General features: G+C 46.3%; 1 protein-coding gene across 11 annotated transcripts in view; it reads left to right on the forward strand.

Moving 5' to 3' along the window:
* LOC135100682 (helix-loop-helix protein ngn-1-like) overlaps positions 1-25,732 on the forward strand; it is a 589,312-nt gene that overhangs the window by 514,144 nt on the left and 49,436 nt on the right. For all 11 annotated transcript variants that reach the window (XM_064003834.1, XM_064003835.1, XM_064003833.1 and 8 more), the window contains one exon: positions 10,203-10,281. In XM_064003834.1, coding sequence (XP_063859904.1) covers positions 10,203-10,281 — 79 coding nt within the window. The remainder of the gene's footprint in view (positions 1-10,202; positions 10,282-25,732) is intronic.

The following is a 25,732-nucleotide window of genomic DNA, read 5'->3' on the forward strand; positions in this document are numbered from 1 at the left end:
TAAGGAAAATCATCTTTTTCTTATTTGACTCCATCAAGAAGAGCCCTTCAATATAATCTTGCCGATAAGTGGTAGATTGCCGGACCGCACACCTCGCCTACACACGTACTCCCACCACACAAGAACTTCATCACCACGCTAAAGTATTCGCTGTGTACACTCTCAAGCACTAATACCTAGATAACTCCTTGGACCTGTTGGTGTTTGTTATGTGTTATGCATATGGTACAAAATAAGACTTCATTGGATCTTTTATTCAAACACTTTTCTATATTGTATATTCTTATACTTATTTCATATGTTAATACTGCAAACAGAACCGATATATTTAATTTCCCTGCAGTTTCCACATGTTCAATTTAATGTTCAGAATTATAATCTTCAGGGTTATAAATTTTTCCTCTTCCACGACTGACCATCAGACTCCACGCATGAAATAATTCTCTTGTGCTCCGAAATCATTCCTCCGCATTTCCACACTGGCCGTCAGAATAACCTTAACATGAGCATGCGGCAATACAGCCAATTTCATTTAAAAATCAAACCAGTCATCATTAAAGTGTACATATGTATCTTAGCTTATTGTCTTGCCAACAGTCTACACTACATTAACACATAAAGTCAATAGTTAAGGAGAAGAGTTTTCCTCATGTCTCACTCAGTAACACGTAAAAAGTTCGGCTTTTCTTGATTTGTAAAAGGAGACTAGAAGAATTTTCCTCATGTCTCACTTACCTTTACCTGCCCCCCTCCCCCTCCCTGTGGTTATTTCTTATACCTTGCAGTCTATATTATATTAAGCTTTGGTCTGATTTTAATGGCCGCCACCACCACCACCACCACCACCACAACCTTCGTGGATAATAAAGAAAGAGTGTGGCATTTCTTGATTTGTAACAGCATATGACCTAATATATTACTGCATCTATTCTTCGTTACATTATAAACCTCACCAGGAATGCGGAAATAACAGACTTGAGCCTCATTTCACCCATCTACACCGTGTTGAACGTCTTCCTTCTGTCAATAAAGAAACAAAACAGCTTTTCCTCCTATCAAATGAAATCCCAACACAATTCAACACCAAAATACGATGTATCCTCGAGTAACTTTTCTTCCGCCATTCATGAGATCCGTGTGCTGAGTTTATTTCGCTGCAATTTACACTTGGCATTGCATTTACTAAGAAAGTATGCCATGAATTTGAACATCCCAACAGACCAATGCCACTGTATTATTACTAACAATTAACAGCAATAGTATTTTCCTTGTTTTTCTTAATCTAAAGATATATTACACCCCTCTTGCCTCATCGTGGTTAATTAGCTCACTTATCTTGCTTTTATTTAATTGTACTGAGGTAGCTGTTTGCGTGCATGCGTGTGTGTATGTGTGTGTGAGTGCGCCCTTCCACCTTGCCCTTTGTTATATGTTAGAGTCTGTGTACAACTTTACTGCCTGAAGAATTCCAGCCTAGACTGCGCCACGATACCGATGAGACCAACTAGCCGCTAATCACCGCACGACCATTTACAGCTCCGACAAGGAAAATGACCAGCCGATTAGCGAGCCTCACAAATGTTGTTCTGGTAATGAGCGACGTCTTCAGAGGGCGAGGAGCGAGGCGCTAATCTTGATCTGACGCGGGCTTAGTGGGCGCAGGCTTAAAGGCGGGAGCAAATCATTGGGGCATTGGACTCCTGCAAGCATTCCGCACATTGTACTTGTCGCTCTTTTGATGATGCTGGTGGTGGTGGTGGTGGTGGTGGTGGTGGTGGTGGCAGCGTGATAAAAGAAATTATATTAACAAAGACAGCAGCACAAGTACTAGTAGTAGTAGTAGTAGTAGTAGTAGTAGTAGTAGTAGTAGTAGTAGTAGCAGTAGTAGTAGTAGTAGTAGCAGTAGTAGTGGTGGTGGTGGTGGTGGTGGTGGTGATAGTAAAAGTAGTAGTTGTAGTAGTAAAAATTTTAAAAATAGAATTCGCGATACCAGCAGCAGCAGGAGCACGAGCAACAGTAGCAATAACAGTAGTAGCAGCAGACGACAGAACAGAAGCCAGTAGTAGATTAGAAGAGAAGACACAATCCAGCACAACAGCAACACGGGAACCGGTCAGCAAGGAAACATGCGATATAGAGAAAGGAAAAGACTCCGGAAGACAACAGACAAAGTGGAAGCGACATTTTTATGCCAAACTACTGAAAGACATCCTGAGGAGACAAAAAGTAATGGCAAAAGTAAACGTCAAATCCTCGAATGGAAGATGATCATGATTCAGATGAGAAAATAAAAAAGGAACGTCAGCAGACCCTTTACCTTACAGGAATCTCCTCCTGACGCTTACAGACGTTGACAATCCCAAAGCGTTCCAGAATCTTTTAACCGAAGATAGATTCAATATATAATAGGCTTAGAAATTAAACTTTTTAGGCAGTAATTTTTGAGCAGTCACTCTTCTCTAGTATGTGGGCATGTCTCGAGCTGCAGGAAAGGAAAAAGGATCAATACAAATAGAGATGGAAGCGTACACTCGGACAGGACAAACATGTGAGGAGAGAAGCAGTGTTAACGCATTCACAAAACCACAGCTTCCAGATTTCATCAAACTACTTCTTAGTAACAATAAAGTAAATAAGATATAATTATGCTGGATGAGTAACTACATGATTTATAACCCTTAATAACAAGAAATATCATCTTTAATTTGATATCTTCCAGTGCCACCGGGAATATAAGGAAACTGATGCTGTGATATTGAAAGGAAAGGAAATCTTTGGAGGGTCAAGACCAAAGGAAAAGAGAAGAGCAAAGATCAATCAGAAGAAAGCTTATAATAGGGATAATTAAGACAAGGATTTTTTTTTTTTTTTTTTGTGTGTGTGTGTGTGTGTGTGTGTGTGTGTGTGTGTGTGTGTGTGTGTGTGTGTGTGTGTGTGGAAACTATACGGGCAAGACACATCAGAATTCAGGCGTTCACTTCACGTCTTCTGGTGATCAATCGTTGTCTTCACTAGTCTTTATTAATGTACTCATTATATATGTACACGTTGTCTTCTGTGTGTGTGTGTGTGTGTGTGTGTGTGTGTGTGTGTGTATCACTGTGCGTGTGTGTTCCCGTAGCACACTTGTTCCCAGCACACGTACAAATAAACACACACCTGCGCACTCCACACATCTGATTAAAATTTCCCACACGCTTCCATTTGCAGAGAGAGAGAGAGAGAGAGAGAGAGAGAGGATGCAACATAGACATATAACGTTGCCTGCAAACACATTACTGCGGTTAGTTTTTCCCAACTCTGACAAGGAAACAGAACCGCAGTGTTCATTACTAATTGGCAGAAAAATAAAACCTTTCAGTGAAGTGTCTTGTTGGGATGGTGATACGTTTCTCTCTCTCTCTCTCTCTCTCTCTCTCTCTCTCTCTCTCTCTCTCTCTCTCTCTCTCTCTCTCTCTCTCTCTCTCTCTCTCTCTCTCTCTCTCTCTCTCTCTCTCTCTCTCTCTCTCTCTCTCTCTCTCTCATTATCACCTCTCTTAGTTTGGAGGTGTGTAATAACCTGTACTTCTTCACGCCACGAATTGATCCACACCGCTTGTCAGGCTTGAAATTATTCATGTTCGATAAACGTAGACGAGGAGAGGCCTTTTGGGGGTCCCTGTAGATGCGAGGAGTGGCAGAGGAGTATGTGGTGATGGTGATGGTGGTGGTGGTGGTGGCAGGTTTTTGAGGTGTTTCTTTAGGCTCGTCACCTCCATCACCACCACCACCACCACCACACCAATATACCACTGCCCGTTGCGTGTGTTGAAGTATATTAAAGTGTGGTGGATGGTTGGTTGCGTTCTGGGTCTCCTTTTCTCCTTCATTTGGTGTGTTTGTTTATTTCTGTTGATGGCTCATGTATATTAGTGTTAGTGGTGGTGGTTGTTGTCGTTCTTGGTGGTGGTGGTGGTGGTGGTGGTGGTGGTGGTGGTCTTCTGTTTGTTGTTGTTGTTGTTGTCGTTGTTGTTGTTGTTATTGCTGCTGCTGGTGGTGGTGATGCTGCTGAAAGAGAGAGAGAGAGAGAGAGAGAGAGAGAGAGAGAGAGAGAGAGAGAGAGAGAGAGAGAGAGAGAGAGAGAGACCAGACCAGTACCAATACAAGTAAAACCATCTCGTACGTACATTTCTTCTTTCTTCACTCACCAACAATTTCTACCCAACGATTCGCTCCATTCCGTTTTGCACCGTTCATGGAAACTTCTCCGGCAGTACGGTCACGGAGTTAAGTTACTGGCAAGTTTTTAGAGGTGCGGGGAGGATGAAGGGCGGTGAATGTGGCGAGGATTCTGAGTTGCCCTGAGGTGCCCCTGCCCTTGGCCGCCCCAGTCCTTGCGGCGCCAAACTGGGCCGGGAGGTTGGGTGGTGCTGTCCCCGCCCACACGCCATCTGTCGAGCCACGGCTGAAACTTATTGATGAAACGACTGGTGGGAGAGAGAGAGAGAGAGAGAGAGAGAGAGAGAGAGATGGTGGATGATACAGTAAATGTGGAAGGTGAAGTTTAGTTTACTTGTTGCTTACCTTGTGTGTGTGTCTGTGTGTGTGTGTGTGTGTGTGTGTGTGTGTGTGTGTGTGTGTGTGTGTTTCATAATACTAATGGTACATATATAACTGACCAGACAGCTGCCGTTTCCCTCACCACGCCCCAGCCCAGCACGCTCATGACCCATTTGTTGCCTCGCCCTAAGTCAGTTATTCAAATAAGTCAGTTGATTTTGGGCGGCACTTACAGGACTTGAGTGACCTTTAGCTGAGTTACGTCTGGAAGTGATGAAAATTTTGCATTCCAGGTTAGGAAGATTACATGAGGTTATGACATCAGCTGCACGAAGTTAGGACTCGTTATCAGACATGGCGTGAATTTCTCTTCTTTGGTGCCTATGAAATTTCTGGATGGTGTTTTATTTTCTATTTTATTTTTTTGTAATTACCGAAAGTTTCGTAATGCTTCGTGGGTTGACTGATTGCTATTTGCCGCCGCAGCAACGCAGTCACAGGATGCTGCACATCAAAGGGTTAGAATTACATAATAGAAAAGGATGTTAAGGTTTAAGGCGGTTGGATATGACAGTCGTCCTAATGGGAAAAAAAAATTGAAGATATAGAACCACTATATATGAGGATGTAAAAATAGTATATGCTAGCAACACTTTAAATATGATACAAATAAACCCAAATGATCCGGAAACATAAAGTCTATGTACCCGTTGAAAGCAGCCTTTTTTTTTTCTCTATATATATTCCTGTTAGATTAGGTGACGTCAGAACGCAAAAAAGATACATTACATTTTTATGCTTGAATGAGGCCAGCTGGGGACACAAAACGGGACAAATCCTGGCATTTTGTCTCTCCAGAGGAAGAAAAATCAACTACGGAAGAGTTTAAAATGACGGCAAGTTTAGTTTGTCATGTCTCTTTACTCCTCTCTCTTGAAGCAGTGCAATTCATAGGAAGGGAAAGAACAGAAACAGGTGCAGAATTTCAAGGTTTGTCAGTGAAAGCGTGAGGGTACTGATTAATTCCTGCCTTAATGAGATGGAGAGGATTGAAGAGCAGAATGATGGACAGCATATTGAAAAACGCTTATTTATTATCCCATAAAACACACCTGCTTCCAGAATTAATAGAAATATATATAGACAGGTACATATATTTTTACGCTAGGCTGGCTTCACAATTCTTTTTTAAAATGATCTTATGTATAATCAGGTTTCTCATAATGATGAACAACAACAACACTAACATTTCCATGAACATCACCACCAACACTAAGAACACCATCATCAACACCTTACCCACCACTAACATCACCATAACCACCACCTCCAACAACAATACAGATAAGAACACCATCCATCATCACAATCATCATCACCAGCCAACATGAGCACCATCACTATCAACACCCTAGTACACACCATCACCACCACCAACGGAAATACAAGTAAGAACATCATCACGATCATCACCACCAATAGCACCACCATCACCACCACCACCGGAGTGCCGTGTCGCCCTGCGTGTGAAGGGAGCCAGCCTGCGGTGCCCCGGCGGCCAATCACCGCAGGGGACCCAGTGGCAGCGCGTGATGGCGGTGGCAATGAGGCGGAGCTGCGTCTTTGATAGCATGTTCCAGGGATTTATGACGATCACTTGCGGGAAAGACGAACTGGCGGGTATGTTGGATGGTGGGACTCGGATGATGGAAGGAGAGGGTGGGTACCGAGTGGGTAGTGGTGGACGGCACGTGGAGGGCTCTCTCTCTCTCTCTCTCTCTCTCTCTCTCTCTCTCTCTCTCTCTCTCTCTCTCTCTCTCTCTCTCTCTCTCTCTCTCTCTCTCTCTCTCTCTCTTTGTGGTCCTGCAGGCTAAGGAATTCGTTATTTTGTTGATGGATGTGGATGTTTGCGGGTGGGTGTGTGGGGGATTATGCAAGTGATGAATGTGGCTGACAGATGTAGGCGGGACAGGTTGTGACTGGCCCGCTACACTGCTCCTCCTCCTCTTCCTCCACCTGACTGACCCGCCGACCGACCCATCGCCACCGCCGCCGCCGCCAGACGAAATCCTTATACTGATAATACACACGGTTAATTATTTTTTGTTTACTCCTGTACGTAATTGGCCTCTTTGGTGATTGACTGGCTAATCAGAGAACACACACACACACACACACACACACACACACACACACACACACACACACACACACACACACACACACACACACACACACACACCTGCCAAACACCGTACACAAACTATTAAGTACTCAGAGCGTCACTTCACTTAGATGATAAATGGCACTGATGTGGTCGGGTGGCATAGGGCAGGAGGCGGCGCTGGGCTGGGGAAAGGAAGGGGAGGGGAAGGGGAGGGAAAGGGAGAAGATTTAGGCGGCTCCTGGGAATGATGGACGATGCCACAAGCCACCTAAGGAAAAACGAAGCGTGTGCCACCCAGGAAATCTCACCTGTAGTAAGGGTTACCTGGATACTCGTTACCTGAGCAGCGTGCTAACTAGTGGCTTGGTGCGTGCTGTCTTGAGTCATGTGGTTTTCAAAGTTTTCTCTCATTGAACGAAGTGAGTTTGCGATGTGCCTCGATGGGATTCCAAGGCTGTTCCGTTGTCAGTCTAACTTCTTCTATCTTAGTTTTTATCTTGTCTCCGTCCGTCTGTCTGTTTTTCTGTCTCTTTTTTTTTTTTTTTTTTTTGCATCTCCCTTTCTATCCTTGGGTGGTGGTTAGTTGTGTTCAAGTGAAATGAGGCTTCGTTTATTTAAATCATCGAGGTGAAAGTCTTTTATCAGGACAACCTTGTTTTTGTCTGCCTTCTTAAATAATATGTTTAAGATTATTCTTGTCTTCTATAGCTTTCTATCTTAGCGTGTCTGTCGGTGGTTTTCAAGTGAAATGAACCTTCGTTTACTTAAATCAACGTTGGAGAAAGTGTTTCATGAATGCCTTTCCTTTTTTTTTTTAGATTGTGTTAAGTAAGGTGGTGAATATTCTTTTGTCTATCCTCGTATTCTTTAGCATTTGTTGGCTTCAAGATCAATTAAGCTTTTTTTTTATTTAATCATGAAGTAGAAAGTATTTTATCAAGGCCGCTTTTTTCTATCTTTTTTTTTTTCTTTAGCCTTCTTAAGTACCGCGTGGGAAAATGCTCTCTTGTTCTCTCTCATTGAATGTCATTTGAGTGTGCAGGTGCCATCCGTACCTCATCACTTCGGTACTCTGTGTAAATCTTGCTGTTAGGTCTTTGTTCACAGCTCTCACTTGTCAGAAGAGTCACCACCACCACCACCACCTCCATCTTCCCTTAAATGCTAAGTGATCTCTCTCTCCCATGTCGAGTTTGTATAAGAATTATTTTAGGGTTCCTTGTGTGTAAGAGAGAGAGAGAGAGAGAGAGAGAGAGAGAGAGAGAGAGAGAGAGAGAGAGAGAGAGAGAGAGAGAGAGAGAGAGCTACTTGAGCTATTAAGTAGTAAAATATTTGTTGTAAGATGTTGCAAAAATGTTGTAAAATTTAAAATATAATTGTAAAATGTAAGATACTACATTGTGTCTCTGTGTGTCGGCGCCGCTGCTGATCGACTGCGCGTGTCGCCACCTTATTGATGTCTCCTGCAGGATTCCCTCGATGACATGGAAGGAAATTGGCCAAAAGAAACAAAGGAAGAAAATGGAGAAACGAAGACGGAGACGAAAGATGTGAGAGACACTGGAAAAGAAAATATGGAGGAAGAATGAGAGAAGAAATACTCAAAAGAGAGAATAAGAAATACGTAAAAGGAAAAATATAAGAACACACACACACACACACACACACACACACACACACACACACACACACACACACACACACAGAGAGAGAGAGAGAGAGAGAGAGAGAACTTATAAACCAGCCTGGAGTCCCTTTTAGATATTAGCATTCACACGAGGCCGAGTCTGTTACACGCCATCATTTCCTCTCCTCCTCCTTCATCCAGCTCCATCTTGATGAGGCACCGACACTCCCTTGCAATGTTGATGGCTGTCACACCTGGTCCCACACACCTGAGTCGGCTGACCTTATCACCTCACGCTCCTTCCTTTCACCCACAGTTCCTCTCTCACTCATACCCTCCCCCACCTCCCTTCCCTCCTCCCGCACCTTCCCTCCTTTGCATTATTCCTCCCATTCATTATTTCATCCTTTCTCTTCTTATCGTTCTGTATGGCCCCTAATTCCCTCATATATTCTTCCCATGCCCCTTCAGATTATCTCCGTGGCCTTTCTTTTCTTTCTTCCCTCCCCCCCTCCCTCCCATGCCTCTCCATCCCCTCATTCCTTTCCTGTCCGTGGGAGGAGACTGGGCGGTGAAGAAGTGTTGTCTCAGAGATGAACACCTCCCTTGTCATGTCTCTTGCAGCTTTCCTGGCGATTCCCGCTGCTGCGTCGCTTCTTCCCCCCGAGCGGCGGTCAGGTGGTGCGGGGTAAAGTGTGTCGCTTTTTGGTAATTGAGGAGCCGGAGCTGAGAAATCCGGGGAACATGAGATTATGCACAACACGGCCTCTCTTTCTCCCCAGCGTGTGAAGAAGAAAAGTGCCAATGTACGATATCGGGGGATCGCATAATGACCGTTGTGGATTAAGAAAAACACACGAGGTCTGGACAAATGGCAGCGTTTGGGGATGGTCGTCGTGTGTGTGTGTGTGTGTGTGTTTCAGTTCTCATGTCTTGTATGAGCTTATTTCAGTCATGGTTGAGGGGAGTCTCGCTGTCTTATGTCATGTCACACACACACACACACACACACACACACACACACACACACACACTTGTATATAATCACCTATTATGAAGTTACCCTCCTTTTACTTTACATCTTCCATTTACACCCCGATCATTACTTTTTTTTTTTTTCTGCCCTCCCACAACAACAATCCTGCAAGTGAGGTACAGGTGTACTTTCTTCTGTCATCTAGTCGTCTCTTTGTTCACTGCTCATTACTTTTTTTATCCTCTTAATTTGTACTACTTTCTTGAAAGGTATTTTTCTTACAGTTCTTTGTATTTTTTTTTTTCTTAATCATACTTAAATTTTTCATCTTTTACTCACAATTTTTCCTGTTTATGTCATTCTGTTCTTTTTTTCTTTCTTTCTTTCTTTCTTTCTTTCTTTTTCTTCTTCTCCTTCTTCTTCTTCTTCTTCTTCTTCTTCTTCTTCTTCTTCTTCTTCTTCTTCTTCTGCTTCTTCTTCTTCTTCTTTCTATTTCATAAAAAGTTCTCATTTTGCAACTCGAGTGTTCTCTTTGCTTTGTTAATTTCTGGTCTCCTGTGTTTGCCCATTCCTTGTTCTCATTTCCATAAATCCACGCTAATTTCAGTGTAATTTGCACTTTTGCATTCAGCAGATTCATTGAAATAGCAAGCTAGGCGTGAAGTGCGACGTGTTGTATAACTGTATGTTGTTTTAATTTCACCTGTGAGATTTGGCATAGAGCAGTTTTGATTATTTCAGACATACTTCCTTTTTATTTATTTATTTGATTTTATTTATTTACTTTTTTTTTGGGGGGGAGGGGAGTAGGACAAAATTCTCAAATTATATACTCAGGTCAATATTTTATAAGGAAAACTTGTCCTGATATAACGAGGTGTTGGATATTGCAGATCTTTGAGGAGAATGAGACCACCAGCCCGCCACGCACCACGCCTGCTGCAGTCGTGTGGTCTTAACACGTGGAACAAGGTAGGTCAGTATTTGTTACTTGTCTTTGCACCTCACTGACTGACTGATAGGATTTGTTGCCTGCTGACCTTGCAAAAATACGACGACTTCTTCACCAGTGACCTACGGAAAACCTAAGCAGACTTATTTTTTTGTGTATGTAGCCTATAACATTACGACGAAACAAGGAAAAAGTAGCAGCAACAAGAAAGCAACGTATAAACTTCACAGCGTGAAACATAAGTTAAAACGCCATGAATGACGTGATCTCGCAGGAGTAGCAGAAGGGGACCAGTTAGTGTGGCGAGCGAGTACACGAGGGGGACTTGACTTGCACACACACGCTCTCATCAACCCTTGACTGTGGTGAGATGCGAACAGTAGCACGAGAACACGAGAATAACAATGTGCGTATGTGTGTGTGTGTGTGTGTGTGTGTGTGTGTGTGTGTATGTGTGTGTGTGTGTGTGTGTGCTGCAGCGGCGGTGGTGGGTGAAGCAGAGGTGGCAGCGGGCAGGAGAGGTGAGGGGAGTTATGGGTGAAGCAACACAATTAACACGATAATGATCACAAACACGCGTGTAAATCGGGGAAGGCAGACGGGTCCTGCTTGGTAAACTGCTGCAGGTGTTTTCATATATCTTTTCCAGCCTTCTTTTTGTGCATGGGCGGCCGTAAGTCTGCAGGTTAAAACAGTGGGTTGTAAGCGCCCACCTCTCCGCGCCTCGCAGCGCCGTACAACACCCTCGCTGGGATCAGATTTACGGTGCAGACTAATGTGATAGTAATATTTTTATTTTGGTGTCTAGGTGTATGTTCCTATGCATCATGTGTGGATACGTGTGTGTGTGCGCATATGTGTGTTTGTGTGTGTGTGTGTGTGTGTGTCCATATAAGTCGTGTTCCTTGTTGTTAGATATGCTAGTTATTGAGACACAAGCTCAGGATAAAATCTCACTTTCTGGTCGCCTTTTATCTGTCGTTTGCTGTTTTTTTCCATTCCTGTCCTTATGATTTTGTATAATCTTGATCTTTGTCTATCATGAGAGAGAGAGAGAGAGAGAGAGAGAGAGAGAGAGAGAGAGAGAGAGAGAGAGAGAGAGAGAAGGGGAGGGGAGGGGCGGGACGGGAAGGAGGGAGATGCGGGACGTGTTAGGGTGTCGCACAAAATAAGCTGAAAGAACAGAATCATAGAAGTTATATGTGACTTCTGGATAAATATAAGCAGATAGCATTTAATCTCATCTATACGTGTAGTAGTAGAAGTAGTAGTAGTAGTAGTATTAGTAGTATTAGTAGTAGTAGTAGTGGTGGTGGTGGTGGTGATGGCGGTGGCAAGAACAGTATTAATGCTCGTAAAGGTTTCTTCGCGTCCATCACACTTTCGCATTATCTTCATCTGATGACTGGACTCTCGGGGTGTCATATGTTATACGTGTTATCAGGGTTCGGATCCCGAGACGCCGCGGGCTGCCTGGTGAGGAATAGCGGGGAGCGGGTGTGCTGTGAACGAGGCGACAATTTACTGCACCATCCCGACTCTCTCTCTCTCTCTCTCTCTCTCTCTTACTCTCTCTCTCTCTCTCTCTCTCTCTCTCATTTTCCCCTGAGAATTAACTTGTTTCGCTGCCGGTGTTGTTAAAGTGGACGATATATCCGTAATCAGGTGTTCTCATGCCTTGTAATCATATTCTCGTAATCACCACAGGTAATTTCACTCGTAATATCTCCCAGAATTAAAGCAGTAAATTTGACGAGGCGCTATTAGGAGGCATGAATCAGGAAAAAACAATTATAAGAATATACCCCTGATGATATTGCTCCTTGGCTAATACTAGTGCCGAGGCTTTATGGCTGGCAGGTTAACATGTCGGGTATTACACTAAGCTGTGAACATTAGTTTCCAATTCACCAGGTGTTTTCTTCCCTCCCCCCCCTCCTTCTATTCAGTGTCCCGCGGCGATGCGACACGCTATCAAGGTCCCGTCCTTTCTTGCTGTCTTCTCTGTTCGTATTGCGCGTTTTGTTCTCATTTTCCTTGGGCATTTTTCTCATTCACATTTTCTAAGATTCTTGTCATAGAACTGTATATCTGATGCTATCCAGGCTTTTTTTTTTCCTTTTCGTTCTACCTTCGTGGCTGGGATTGTTACATGTTCCTGATACTTTTGTTGGTAATTTTCTTCTATTGAGGTTTTATGGATTCCTTCTTATAGCTGTAGAAGAAAAGATCAGGCATTTTGTGGCTCGTGATTAGTTTTGTAAGAAATTTTCAACCTTACTGGATTTTTTCATGTGTTATTTTCAAGTTGTACGAGGCCTGTTTTCTTTTATTTTCTTTTTTTTTCACTCGGAAAATAAAATCAAACCACTTTAGGTTCCCATAATGAATTCTGTAGGAAATTATTAGCCTTAGATTTTTTTTTTTTTTTGTGAGATTTTCAATATGAGAGGAGGATACTTTTGCATTAAATCCTGTCAAACCACCAAGTTAGTGTCAAGGTCCATTTCATCAAGGAACTTAGAACAGCTTGAAATTTGTCCAGAACCTCCACCTGCCGTCATTTCTGCATTACTTAGACTCAAGCGATGCCAGGAATTCGTCGTCAGCTGAAGCAGAAAGCAAGCCGAGGTCAGGACGGGAGAGTCACTCGCTCACCTGGCATTTCCATCAAAGTGTCTGATGTGTTTTAGAGTCGCAATTCTTGTTGGTTGACTTTTTTCCTCCCAGTCGACAAGAAACATTGGTCGCTCTACCCTCGTTATGTAGATACCTGATCGTAATAAAGAAGGTATGATATAAAATTCAGGTAGAAAAAAGCTGCGTACAGACTTTCATCAGTCTCAGGCACAGGTAATATTGTATTAAAAGGCGCCTCAGGAATTGCATTTTCTTTTACGAGAAGTCAAGTGTTCCTCGGCGCCACAAGAAGCACCTGCTGGTCCATCCCTCGCTCATCCCTCTTAATCTGACGTCCTGCATTCCTCCATTCATCTCTGCAGTCCCACTCAGCCACTCACTGTCGCTTCCCAATCCCTCTCATCCAATTCCACCCGCCCAGCATTCATTATTTCCCAGTCCCACTCTTTCAGCATTCACCATCACTTAATCCCACTCACGCAACAGTCACCATCACTTACCATTCCTACTCACCCAGCACACACCGCCGCTCCCTCACCCACATCACTGCCCCGTAATCACTACACCGCCCACTAACTATCTAATGACCACCACTTCCCACTCCACCAGCCTCGTACCCGCGGTCCTTCTAACTACTCCACCGCTCCACAATCCACCTGAAGCCCTAACCTTTATGCATCGCCCTCCGCGCACACCCACGCCTCCTCCTGCTCCTCCTTCGCCTACCTGTAATTACTGAAGTCTAAATGCATATTAGGCGGGTCTGGCAGTGACACTCTAATTGATTCTGATCATCTCCCTTTCCCGCTGATTTCACGGCGCGAGGCTAAACGCACCTAATTCCTGGGTGGAGTTTGAGGGCGCTATTGTCACAGGTTTGTTTACATTGCGTTATCTGGCGATCAGCGTCCGCTTAATTACATAAGTGATGTGCAGGTAATGGTGGAAAGTTAGCGACGACCTGCGATCAGTGTGGTGATGATCATCCTCCCGGGCAGTAATAACCACATTTCAGAGTCACTGTTATCTATTACAGCGGCGTTTTATTGGGCGGCGGGGCGACACGCGCTCTGTCTGCCCGCTGCGGGGTACCTGCTAACCACAGCCCGCGATGACAGTGGGAGTTATGATGCGCATAATGGAGAGGAGGATTAAATAACACCGGTGATAAATAATTGTCCTGTGAGTCTTTTGTTAGCTTAATGTCTGGTGGTGTCTGGCGCGACTCGCTGCCCTGTGGTGGACGAGGCCGTGCACGCTCCACATTGTTGTGTCCGCTTGGGTGTACTTACACACACACACACACACACACACACACACACACACACACACACACACACACCTTTACATTTACATATACGCTCAACAACTTCTTCACCAGTGTCTGTAAAATATAAATGAATATATGCGATTCATTGCCGTATGAGTAATGGACACAATAAAAGCGCGTCTTAATGAATTCAAGCACCGTCTTTATCACCCTCGCCGCCTCTTACCGTCCGCCTCATGCTAAACACAAGGAGCGCGAGAACGACTTATCCGAACCGCAACGTGCCGCGGCCGGTTTGTTTGCCCGAAGCCCAAAATTTACATTGAAAGCGGCTTGTATTCCTTTAATATATTGTAAACCCGATACATTAAGGGCCCACAAAGGGAGAGGGGAGGGTAAACATCGCAAATAAATTCCATAAAGTAAGTTCGAGCCTTGAAATTCTTATAATGTCCGATGATTTAGGAAGAGTCCGAATTTGGGAGCGCTGGGAGGCTCAGAGCAGCGAAATCTGGAGCATCGATACGGCTGGTTCATGTGTTTATTTCACGAAGGCCGAGCCAAACAAGAATTAGAGTTAATGCGAGGCTGGCTGCAGAGTTCCCGCCTCTCATTAGTTCGCCATATGAAGAAAACCACCGACTGTTATAGGACCATTCGACTCAGGCCTTTTACCATTATTATTTATTTATTTTTAACAGTGCATCCCTTGTGGCGCGAGGCGGGCAGGGAGCGGCAGGTGCGTCGCGTTGCCTTCGTCTGCGCTGTAAGCCGTTTGCCAGATTCTCCTCGCCTGCTAATCCCCTCTAATGGCGGCCTGAACCTCTTAGAGCGGGGACGTGTGTTGGCACGGCGTGGTTAGCCAAGGAACAAATGACGTCACAAGGATGCAGTACGAATCATCCCATGTAAATTGTAGCGTCGTTAACCTCGATTGACGTCACAATATTAAATCCTCATTACACACTCGAGCTAAACGGAGAGTAATGAACCGAGTGCAGCGTGTAAAGCCGTATGCGTGTAGCCACCACAGCTGCTGACTGGTAAGTGGGAGAGGTGAGTGGTGAGGCGAGTTAGTGCCAGAAACGCTTTTACACTTTTGTACAGAAAAAAAAAAATCGCTACACTTCTCTTTTGTTTGCTTGCAAGGGAAATTACAGTTTGCACCTTATATATCTACTGGATATCAGCAGCAACACTGGCGTCCTGCACGGTGCTGCTCCAGCGCTGTTCAGTGCAGCTGCAGGCAGACCAGTGCTTGGTCACACGCGGCGGTCACCAGGAAGACAAGGTAAGCCCATTAAGGCACCTCGCGATGCACATAATTTACCTCCAGTCACCAGTAAATTTTTTTTTTATCATGATTCATAATTTTCAATCACGTTTTATCGCCTAACCATGTAGCGATTGAATAACTTTTGCACTGGCTAAAAGCGCCGTGTCTGGAAACCTTTTGTTTGGCGCATTAACATGATAAGAAAGGATCTTGCCGTACAGGTGGCGGACCATTCTCCAGAAGCAGCGTGCAATAGCTTTGTTTTCTAGCTGGTAAGACTCACACGCCTCCTTTCTGTTGCATGACGAGGCATTTCGAAAGGCTCATCACCACACAAACTGCAGCCATTCCTGCCGGTGAGGCTGAGTTGTTGGTTCTTCACTTCACATCCGGTGAGCGACGAGCGAAGGCAGCAATCAAGGCTGCCCTTTGCGGCTTATCGGGGTTCGTTACCTATAATCATTGCTCGCTATGTGTATTGTCTCTCTCCATCGTTGGTCTCGGTCCCTCAGTGTATCTGTGGCGTACCTGGCGACCGCCTGATAACCCTCCAGTTGACCTCTGGTACAATACCTGTAGGGGGAGGGAGTGGCGGGAAGTAGATTAGAGAACCACCGCCACATTAATTTCTTGCGGCAGCTTCTCCAACCCTTCTATCAGAGGAAATTTCTGCGAACGACCGTCGACTTGGGATTAGAGTGTGCACTCAATTGACTTCACACTTTTTATTCTGAATCGTTCCTGAACAACGAGACGGGAGAGTGATGGCGTGAAGCGGGGCGCTGTTTGGGAGTAGACACGTCTGAATATTTCACTATTTTGGACCAGACCGTTGAGCTCCTCACTACCGTTAGTTAGTTATGGCGCGCACGGCTGGTTTTACTGGATACAAGTGTTGTTTATCCGCGAGCCTCACTGTTCTAAACCACAGCATAAACCAAGAATGCCCTGATCACCCGCAGATTTAGGAGCACAATGATCTTATATTTCGATGGTTTTTCTCGACAATTTCTGTACAACTACCTTCCAAGATTTTCCATATCGCATGCTTCAGGTGGGCAGCGCTGCCTTAGGCCGACCCCGTTCACGCCGCGTTAATGGCGAGGGGACCGAGGCCTGGACGAGGCAGCGGCCATCAACAAGCCCCGCAATTAGCGCCTCGCCTCTGATAACACCGACGTACAGAAGACGGCGAGGCTCCGGGACGACCACAGCTCCCCTACTCCAGATAACACCACAATATATTGACAGGTAAAGTTGCAAGAAATTGTCCCTGCAAGCTATGGTGACCCACTGGACCACAGCGTCTACCGTCTCGGGCTTCGCCTGATTACACCCACAAGGGAAGCCACTCTCGGCTGTCGGTGAGAGACCTCAGCCTCAGGGCGCCGCGGCCTCTACACTGATGGCTGGGTGATTCAGACGCACGGGAGAGTATCGGTCCTTAATGGGATCGAATGCATCATTCATCCCCGGATTAAGTCATTGATTATGCTGCGACTTTGCTTACTCCGGGGCATGCTGAGATCTCCCCTGCCAGCCCACCCTGCCCGCTGCACCCCTGCCGTGTTGCCGAAGGTAAGGATTATGACTTGACCTGGCCAAGAAAGTCACTGAAGAGCCCACAAAATGTTCAGAGAGAATTTAGCCGCGCACAAAAAACTTCAGTGTAAACATATTCAGGGAATATATTTGAACATTTATATACTTATATAATATTCTACGCTTGCCATCCACTTCAGGATCTTCGAGTCACTTTTTACGTTAAGAAGCCACTTTCCTAATGAAAGACAAAAAGCGCCGCTGGTCATACATAATGATAAACGACGCTCCTTCCTACACGTGTAGCAGCAGCAGCGGTGCCTGTGATGGACAAGCGGGCATGTGTCGGGCAGCGCTAAAGGGATGTGGCAGGAGGGAGTGGAGGGCAGAGTGGAGGCGGAAGAAAGAAGTGGGTAGAGAGGCAGGTGTGGGTGAAAAGAGGCAGGGCTGGAGAGACAGGTGTGCGTAAAGAAACCAGGTTTTTGGGAGTCTGATGGATGGATGCGTCGGTGATTATGTGGCCGAATATTTCGATCCGTTAGAAGGAACGGAGAGAATGCACCGCCTGGTGGGTGGGAGGGTGACGAGCGAGTGATCCTTGTGTATGGGGTCAGGGAAAGCAGGGAGGGGACCAGGAAAGAAAGGGGGATAGAAGGCAGGTACACTCCGTCACCGTCAAGGCCCCCTGCCCCTTCTGTATCCATGCTGTCATCACCCACAGCCTCGACCGGGTCTCCCGCTGCTCAGGTGCTGCGGTCTGCCAGGTAAGAGGAAGGGGGAGCAGCTTCTTGCCAGATCCAGAACAATTTAGTCTGTCATACACTTCAGTCATTAATTTCACTCCATCGTTTCTCCGGGCCACCCTGACACTGCAACACGTGGCCTTATTTGGAGTAGTTTTGAGCACCATTACCTTATCTCAAATCAGATCACATAAATCTGTACAGTTTCCACGAACAATGCGTAAAAAATACCAATATGACAGTTAAAAAGGCAGTGGGCGGGTCAGGTCAAGACTACTTGAAGGGTTAGTATGCCCCGGGCAGGTGTGGGCCCGGCAAGGTAATGTGTTACCGCCGCGCCCTCACCTCGGCTACCGTGCCATCAAGGCCCTACAAGGCTTTCTAATGTATTCCGAGGGAGGTCCGCTCGTGGCTAACTAGCGGGTGATGTGTGTGCAGCCTCGGGAGAGGTGACGAGGCGGCCAGGCAGGTGAGCTGTGTCCGCGGGCGGGACAGAACTGCCGAGCTGTCTCCCTTTGTCTCTTGTGTCTGCCTCGCTGCTTGTTGCTCGTGTGTGTGTGTGTGTGTGTGTGTGTGTAAGAGAGAGAGCTTGAGTCCCTCCTCTCTAATCACCGTCTCATCTTATCTCTCTCTCTCTCTCTCTCTCTCTCTCTCTCTCTCTCTCTCTCTCTCTCTCTCTCTCTCTCTCTCTCTCTCTCTCTCTCTCTCTCTCTCTCTCCCCCAACAAGTTCCATTACTCAATATGAATAAAAATAGCTACGCCATGGCAATATATTTATTTTTCCCGGCTGTCAGGCTCGCCCGGGTGGTAGGCGTCCTGTCCCCCGCACGCCGCGCAATCTGACCACCAGGGAATGAGACTCTGCACTCTTGTTACCCACGACTAGTCTCCGCGGAATGCTGAATACCAGAGAAAGAAGCGAGTCTCGACAAGCCTTCGTGTCGTGCAAATATATACCCCGTGAAGGCGTCATTCTTACGGGGGAAAAACACTGCTTGCGCATCCGTGGAAATTCCTTAACAGCGCAGACCAGACGCAGGATTTTGTGGGGGAAAGGTTATTACACGTGAAATGAGAGGAAAGGACGTGCTCTTCAGTCTTACAAGAAAAAAGGACAAAAAGACAGAGATAGAAAGAAACTGACACGAACAGAGATAGAGTAACTAAAATCGATCATACTTCTCGAGATTAAGTGACCGCCACCCATGTCTTCACCTTGTGTATGCCCAGCGCCAGGGATGAGCCGCGCAGCCAGGGGTTGATAGCGCCTCATTAAGCTGCGGATGATGACTTTCTATGGAGATTCAGAGCCAGAGTATCGAAGGACTCTACCCGCGACCACCCTCAACACCAGAGGAGGAACATTACCGTGTGTGTGTGTGTGTGTGTGTGTGTGTGTGTCGTTGATGGTGTGGCGAATCGGAGGGCGAAGGTCAACAGCTGGCCGGAGGTGGGCAAAGGAACGTGAGGGCAAGGAGAAGGAGACGACCCGGGAAGGTCAGCACGAGAAGGTGGCGCTCGAGGTGATGGCTGTGTGTGTGTGTGTGTGTGTGTGTGTGTGTGTGTGTGTGTAAAACTTTCCTAGTATTCTGATGATCTTTCGTGAATTAATACGCCACACTTTTTTTCTTAATATTTACTTAGAAATTCTCTCTGTGGCGTAAATGTTAAGGTTAGAGGGACGCCACCTCTTCTCTCGGTCACTCAGGACTTCACATGGTACTCAAGATTCGTTGTGTTGCTCTATACCTGCTTACAAATTCCTCTTCCCGGTATTCACTACAGCAGAAGACGTCAGCGGGGCTTCACAGCACATTCCACACACACGTTGCTGCTCTGCTCCGTGAGGGAAGGAAGCATGTATCGTTTTACTATCTGAATTCTACACTGCAGCGTCACTCCCGAGAGGAACTTTATATTCGCGTTACGGTGCATCGCCAGTGATCAGTGACGGGGTGAAAAGACTCTATTTGAAGGTGGTGTTGTGGAGAAATAAATTATATTATGTTGTACGTTTCTGTAAAGGATCTGTTTGTGTGTGTGTGTCTGTATGTCAAACATAATATACATCAAGATTTCAGAAAACCTTACCAGTAAATGATCTGACATTCAAGGGAGATAAAAGATAAAACACAAATCTTAGGAATAATACTGTAGCATATGCATCTATAAAATCAGTTCCCAAAAGCTATCAATTCCGATGACCTGCTCGCAAATGCTGAGACTGGCAACAAACACGTAAAGCTCGGAGGGAACAGTGTCAGCCGCCATGGGGAATTAGAGTTTGTGCAGCGGGTGTCTAATAAACTGAGTCAGCCTGTACGGAGCAAATTCCCGGGCGCTCAAGCAGCACAACAGTTCCTCCTCTCAGCGGCGCGGTTAACTGTAGCTTTGCCAAACAGAGTCGTATATCAGACTGTTCGACACTGTAAAATTCAAAGGCAACACGTATTTTCCTCGCCCATGTAGTCACTCGAGTTTCACCTCCGGAATAATACAGCCAACTTAGTTTTCAGTCCTCGCGCCGCCGGTGTTGGCATTGCGAGAGGGACGTGGAAAGCGACGTCGTAGGGGAGTTAAGATGCAAGACAAGACTCCTCAGCCACGTACAAAGCACAGCCGTCTACCGGGAGGCGCCATTGTCGTCAGGGATCCTCCTGTGCCCCGCCGCGACCAGCTTGCAGTGGCCAGGACAAGGGAACGGGTAAATTGATTGGGATATAGAGTTGGGTAGTCCTGGCCTGAGGTGGGAAGAGGCGGAAAACAGGAACAGAACCAAATGTGACAGAAATGAGTTGATGATGATGTAAGAGAAATTAGAATTAAGAACTGAAACTGCAGAGAGAAAGCACAGCAGTCGAAAAACGGAGGAAAAATGGGAAATGTTACCGCGACAAGTCAAGTTGGCAAGAAGGTGAAAAAAGATTAGGAAAAAGAAAAAAAAAAAAAGAAGAAGACAAGCATAAAAAGAGGCGCATTCATCAACCTCAACTCAGGAGATATTTGTAATTTCACATTTTCTCATGACCAGCATAAAAACTCTGTGGTTGAACTTTTTTCTTAAGTCGATACCTTACGTCCTTTTAACGCCGCTGTGACACCAGATTAGGGGGGGTGGGGGGGAAATTGGAGCTTTTATTAATCATCTCCGCATATTTTAAGCCTCAAGAGGTGTGATACAGATGATAAACGATAAGATGACGGCTGCGGCATTGCGTAACTCACCGCATCATGAGGCTGTGTGGATGCAGATGAGGAGGGAATGCGGAGGCTCGTAATGAGGAATGCTGCGTGGACGTGGGAGCGAGGAATGTTAGAGGTGGTGACGTTGAGGAGTGCAAGCAAGAAATGTAGGACGCTCAATGTGGTGGGTGGTGCAGGTGGTGGTGAGGTGTGGGAGGTGGTGGCAGTGTGGGGTGCTGGAGGTGACACCGCTGCAATCTTAACTTGACATGGTGACCGCCCCTCCGCCCACCAACTCCCAACTCCTTATCACGCCCTCGCCGTGACCCCCAGTTGACCCTTTCACTCCTGACTCCCTTATCATCTCCTCAGCCAGACGCAATCGCCCGCCGCCTTCCCACGGTCCCCAGATACCGGTGACAGGTCCCGCCGCCGCTCCACATTCTGCCCAGGCACAAAAATCAGCACGAATGCTCTTCCCAGAAAATAATTGCATCTTCTCCCACGTCGTCCTCCTCCTCCTCCTCCTCCTCCTCCTCCTTCTCCAGGTTCATATATCTTCGTGGACACATAATTTCGAAAATGATATCTTCAAGAACAAACATGCTGGATGATTAAGAGAATCTGGTAATTTGCTCAGCGGCGGAAAAAAGACATAACACGGGTAAAAAAGATATTACGGTACCAGGTGGCGGCGTGCATTAACCCACCTGCAGCTGATGATGTTTATATAATACCCCGCGAGAATTCAAACCCTTAAGAAATCGGACTTGCAGCAAGCACTAGTACATATTCGTAATCAACACCACCACTATCACCACCACTACCACCACCACCACCATTAACACCAAGAACAACACTTGCACCACCACCACTTCACTACCAGCAACCAACCGCTTTTTTTCCCAGGCTGTGGGGCATCCCTAGGGCTACGAGATGGCTGATAAAAATGTTAGGAAAAAAATCTTATTACTCCTGGTAAAAGTAGAACACACGAGAGAAGGTATAGGGGGAAAAAATCTTTGAGCCTTTCATTGACTTGCATTACCGCCATATCTGCGTCTCCCTCCTGTCTCAGAGGCGACAGGAGGGACGACGACGCGGCGCAGCTCCACTTCTGACAGCTGGCCGCAGAAAAACAAGACCCGAGAGACGAATGAAAAAATATATATATTGCCACTGCAGGTTTGGTGGCCTCCTAGCGGGCGCCCTGCTAGGTGGGGTGGCAGGAGGAGGAGAAGGAGGAGGAGGAGGAGAGGAGGAGGAGGAGGAGGAGGAGGAGGAGGAGGAGGAGGAGGAGGAGGAGGAAAACTAGGAGGGATGAGAAGAATGAAGATTAGGCTGATGATGAAAACAAGCAAGAATAAACTGTATTATGGTGAGCAAACCATAATTGCTTTGTATATCTGTAAATAATTTGCGATTACTTATGAGAGGACTTTCTGATTATTATTTCTCATGACTTGCTTTCTGGCGAGCATTCTACATTTGAACAGTTTGGCGTGTTTAGATGCAGCTTGTGCCTCCTCCCTCTTGTTCCGGCTCGTGTCTAGTTCTTCCTTCTTCCTCTTGTTGCTTGTTTGACTCGCACGTGTAAAAATGCCTTGCTGGAAAAACATCCTGCAGCATCGTCAGTCTTGCCGCGTGCAGGTCTACACAGGACCGCTGGGTGTGGTGTTGTTAAGTAAGCAATCACCAGGTGTGGCGCCTCCAAATGAGGAACGCTAATGACGCACCAACTATCACTTGTTAGGGCGCCAGGTGGGGGGTCTCAAGGTGAGGTAGTGCCAGGTATGGGCCGCCTAGTGTGGAGCCGCCAGGTGAGAGGACCAACCTGTGGCCATAAATCAGCCGCCGTGGTATTCTTCCCGCTGTCATGGTATGTGACAGGTGCCGCCCGACGGGACCAGGCACCGCCTCTGCTGACTCCTTACTCCTAGTGTCTGTCGTATTGATAGGGAGAGAGGTAGACATATTGATAGGTTGACAGATAGGTAGGTAGGAAGGTATAGGTAGAATAGTACTTATTGATAGGTAACTGGATAGATGAGAAAGGGCCAATCAGAGAGAGAGAGAGAGAGAGAGAGAGAGAGAGAGAGAGAGAGGAGACTTAATAAGCTTCCTATCTCCCTTGTTCTGTGGCTGCCTCTTAATATGTTGATGCCCCACGACTCATCATACTTTCACTCGCTGCGCCACAAACCTTCGTCACGCTCTCCCAAAAGCCTATCAGTGCCCTTCTTAGCCACTGCTACGGCCCATCCAGTGGAAGCTTTGTTTGTTGTCTCGCGCGAGAGCAGCAGAGGAGCCAAACACGCACGTCCTCCTCCACCACCCTCGTATCCGGCATCGAGTGCGGCCCGGGCATGCCTCCGTCACCGCCGCCACCAGATACATGCCAGCATTAAAACTCGCTTCTAAATTTGCTCGAGGCGATAAAGTAACTTCATCCATACCAAGCCTCCCGCGCACCGTCATAAAACAAATCGGTTATTAGATTCCTCCTCCACCAAACGTCCAGGCTCTAGCTGCGGTGCTCCCACAGGCTCATTCAAGGCTGAACACGCACCGTTCACAGCACGAAGCCATCCATAAAAGCAGCCCAGTAGCGACACAGCACGTAACCTCACAGCCGCCATACCTCGCGAGCCAAGACAGGCGGTAACCATGACGACCAGCAAGACCTGACCTTTTAGGGCCGACCGGCAGGTGCGCGCCGCCCCGGGCCAGGCGGACGCTCGTCAGGCAAGTTTTTGTGAGGCGAGGAGGAGATGCCGGCGTCCAGTGGGGTGGGCGGAGGGTGCAGCGGGGAGGAAGGGACGGGAAGCGGAGGAGGAGGAGGAGAGAGGGAAAGGGATGTTGAGGAGATTATAATGCAAGGTAAAAATGAAGGAGCACTATGAATGGATTGAACAAGCTGTAGAAAGGAGAAGGCAGAGGAGGAGGGGGAAGAGGAAGAGGAGACAAGAATCTGGCAAGAAGATTCAGACTTAGAATCAAGAGGAGATTTAGAAGGAAGAAATAATGATAAGCAAAAGGGAGGAAGAGCGAAGGAGGGTGAGCGTGGAAGGAGGCGGGCTGGGAGGAGCGACTTGAGCATGCAGTGTTGGGTGGGAAGGTTGAATGCAAGAATGAAGGAGTGAGAGATAAATGAGGGAAAGCGAGTGTGTGAGTTCGTAAAATTGAGAGCCTGAGGGACGGCTGGGAAAGAAGAAAGAGATTAGATCCGATGAAAGAGACAAAGCAGAAAGCAAAGAAAGTAAGTGTACAAAGTTTAAGAAGACATCACATAAAGTGAATTAAGAATGCGACTGATAAGAAAATTTAATTAAGATAAATGGCAGATAAGTGTTTAGAGCCAATTACATGATGCTGATTAAGAGCGAGGGCAAAATGCTATGTCTGAATATTTACCTTTAATTATCTTGTATTATTTTTGACACAGTTTGATGATAGTTTCTCTCTCTCTCTCTCTCTCTCTCTCTCTCTCTCTCTCTCTCTCTCTCTCTCTCTCTCTCTCTCTCTCTCTCTCTCTCTCTCTCTCTCTCTGACATCATTTGTATTTTCCCACAGGTCTCATAACACCTCGCCCTCTATTCTGCATCACTGTTATTTGTTTTCCTCCTGCCGCGCGCCTTGTAACAGTCTAATTCGTTTTCCTCCTACCATGCGTGTGTCCTGCGAGGCCCACTTTCCCCTCCCCGCTGGTGCTCCCACGCCCCTCAGTAAGTGCTGACGAGTCCACCCGCTCCCCACTCCCCTGCTCCCCTCCCACCCTTCCCGCCGTGGGCACTCCTCCTCACTGTTGCCAGCGGAAAATGCCTGAGTTACAGCACCGCCGCCAGGTTTGGTTCCCCGTGATGAAGTTCCGAAGTCGCCGCGTCATCGTGGTGTCACTAGTCACCATGACCACGTCAACTAATGAGTCTTGGTGTCGGTGAAGGATTGATGAAAGCGTCCCTCACACCTTCAAGTGGATAACGAGTTCTTCATTGTTAAACACATTTAATCATTGAAGAAAATTATATATTCTATTTTTTTTCAAAGTGTGTGAAAGAATTTCTTTCATGAGACGAGCAAAACTACTCACCTGAGACGGTGTTGAAGAAGGTGGCTGCGGTGAAGGGCGGCGCCGCTCCGGTAAGACCTCTTGCAGTCAACAATGCATAATGAAAACCTGGAAGATTTCACCAAGTATTATCTCCTACATGAATGATGGACCTTATTAACCGATAACGCAGAGCCAAACGAGGTCAATAAGCAGATAGATAAATCGTAGACTAGTAAATAAATATATCCAAATAAACTTTTACGGCTTAGCTAACCTTCATAATGAAAAGCTGCATGGCCAGTGTAGCCAGAAGTGCTGCTCTAAGGAGGTTGACCCGTAACCACCGCAGCCCGCGTCTCATATAAATTTGCATAATGTCTTCTTCCTTTGGTAGTTACGGTAATAACAGAATGTAAACGGTTGAGTCGTGTGGATAACACCCTCGAGACTCCCAAACACCTCATTAGCGGCCCGGCCAAGGACGTGTAGCCAGCGACGTTCTCGGTGAAAGGGCGAATGGGAGACATATTTGTACTGTTTTAGAGAACACACACCGGAAAAGTGTAAATTATACTTCAAAAATCATCTTAATCTACAGTGAAGTTATCAAAATTCTGTGGAAATGACGAAGGTTTTAAAAGAAATGAGTTTCAAATAAAAACTATCTTAAACTACAATGAAGTGATCGAAATCCAGTGGAAATAACGAAGGTGTGGAGTTGATTGCCGGTGTAGAAAAATAGTCAGTGGGCTGGAGGTGTGGGGC

This window comes from Scylla paramamosain, chromosome 5 (assembly GCF_035594125.1).
Source record: "Scylla paramamosain isolate STU-SP2022 chromosome 5, ASM3559412v1, whole genome shotgun sequence".
In the NCBI taxonomy this organism is placed as follows: domain Eukaryota; kingdom Metazoa; phylum Arthropoda; class Malacostraca; order Decapoda; family Portunidae; genus Scylla; species Scylla paramamosain.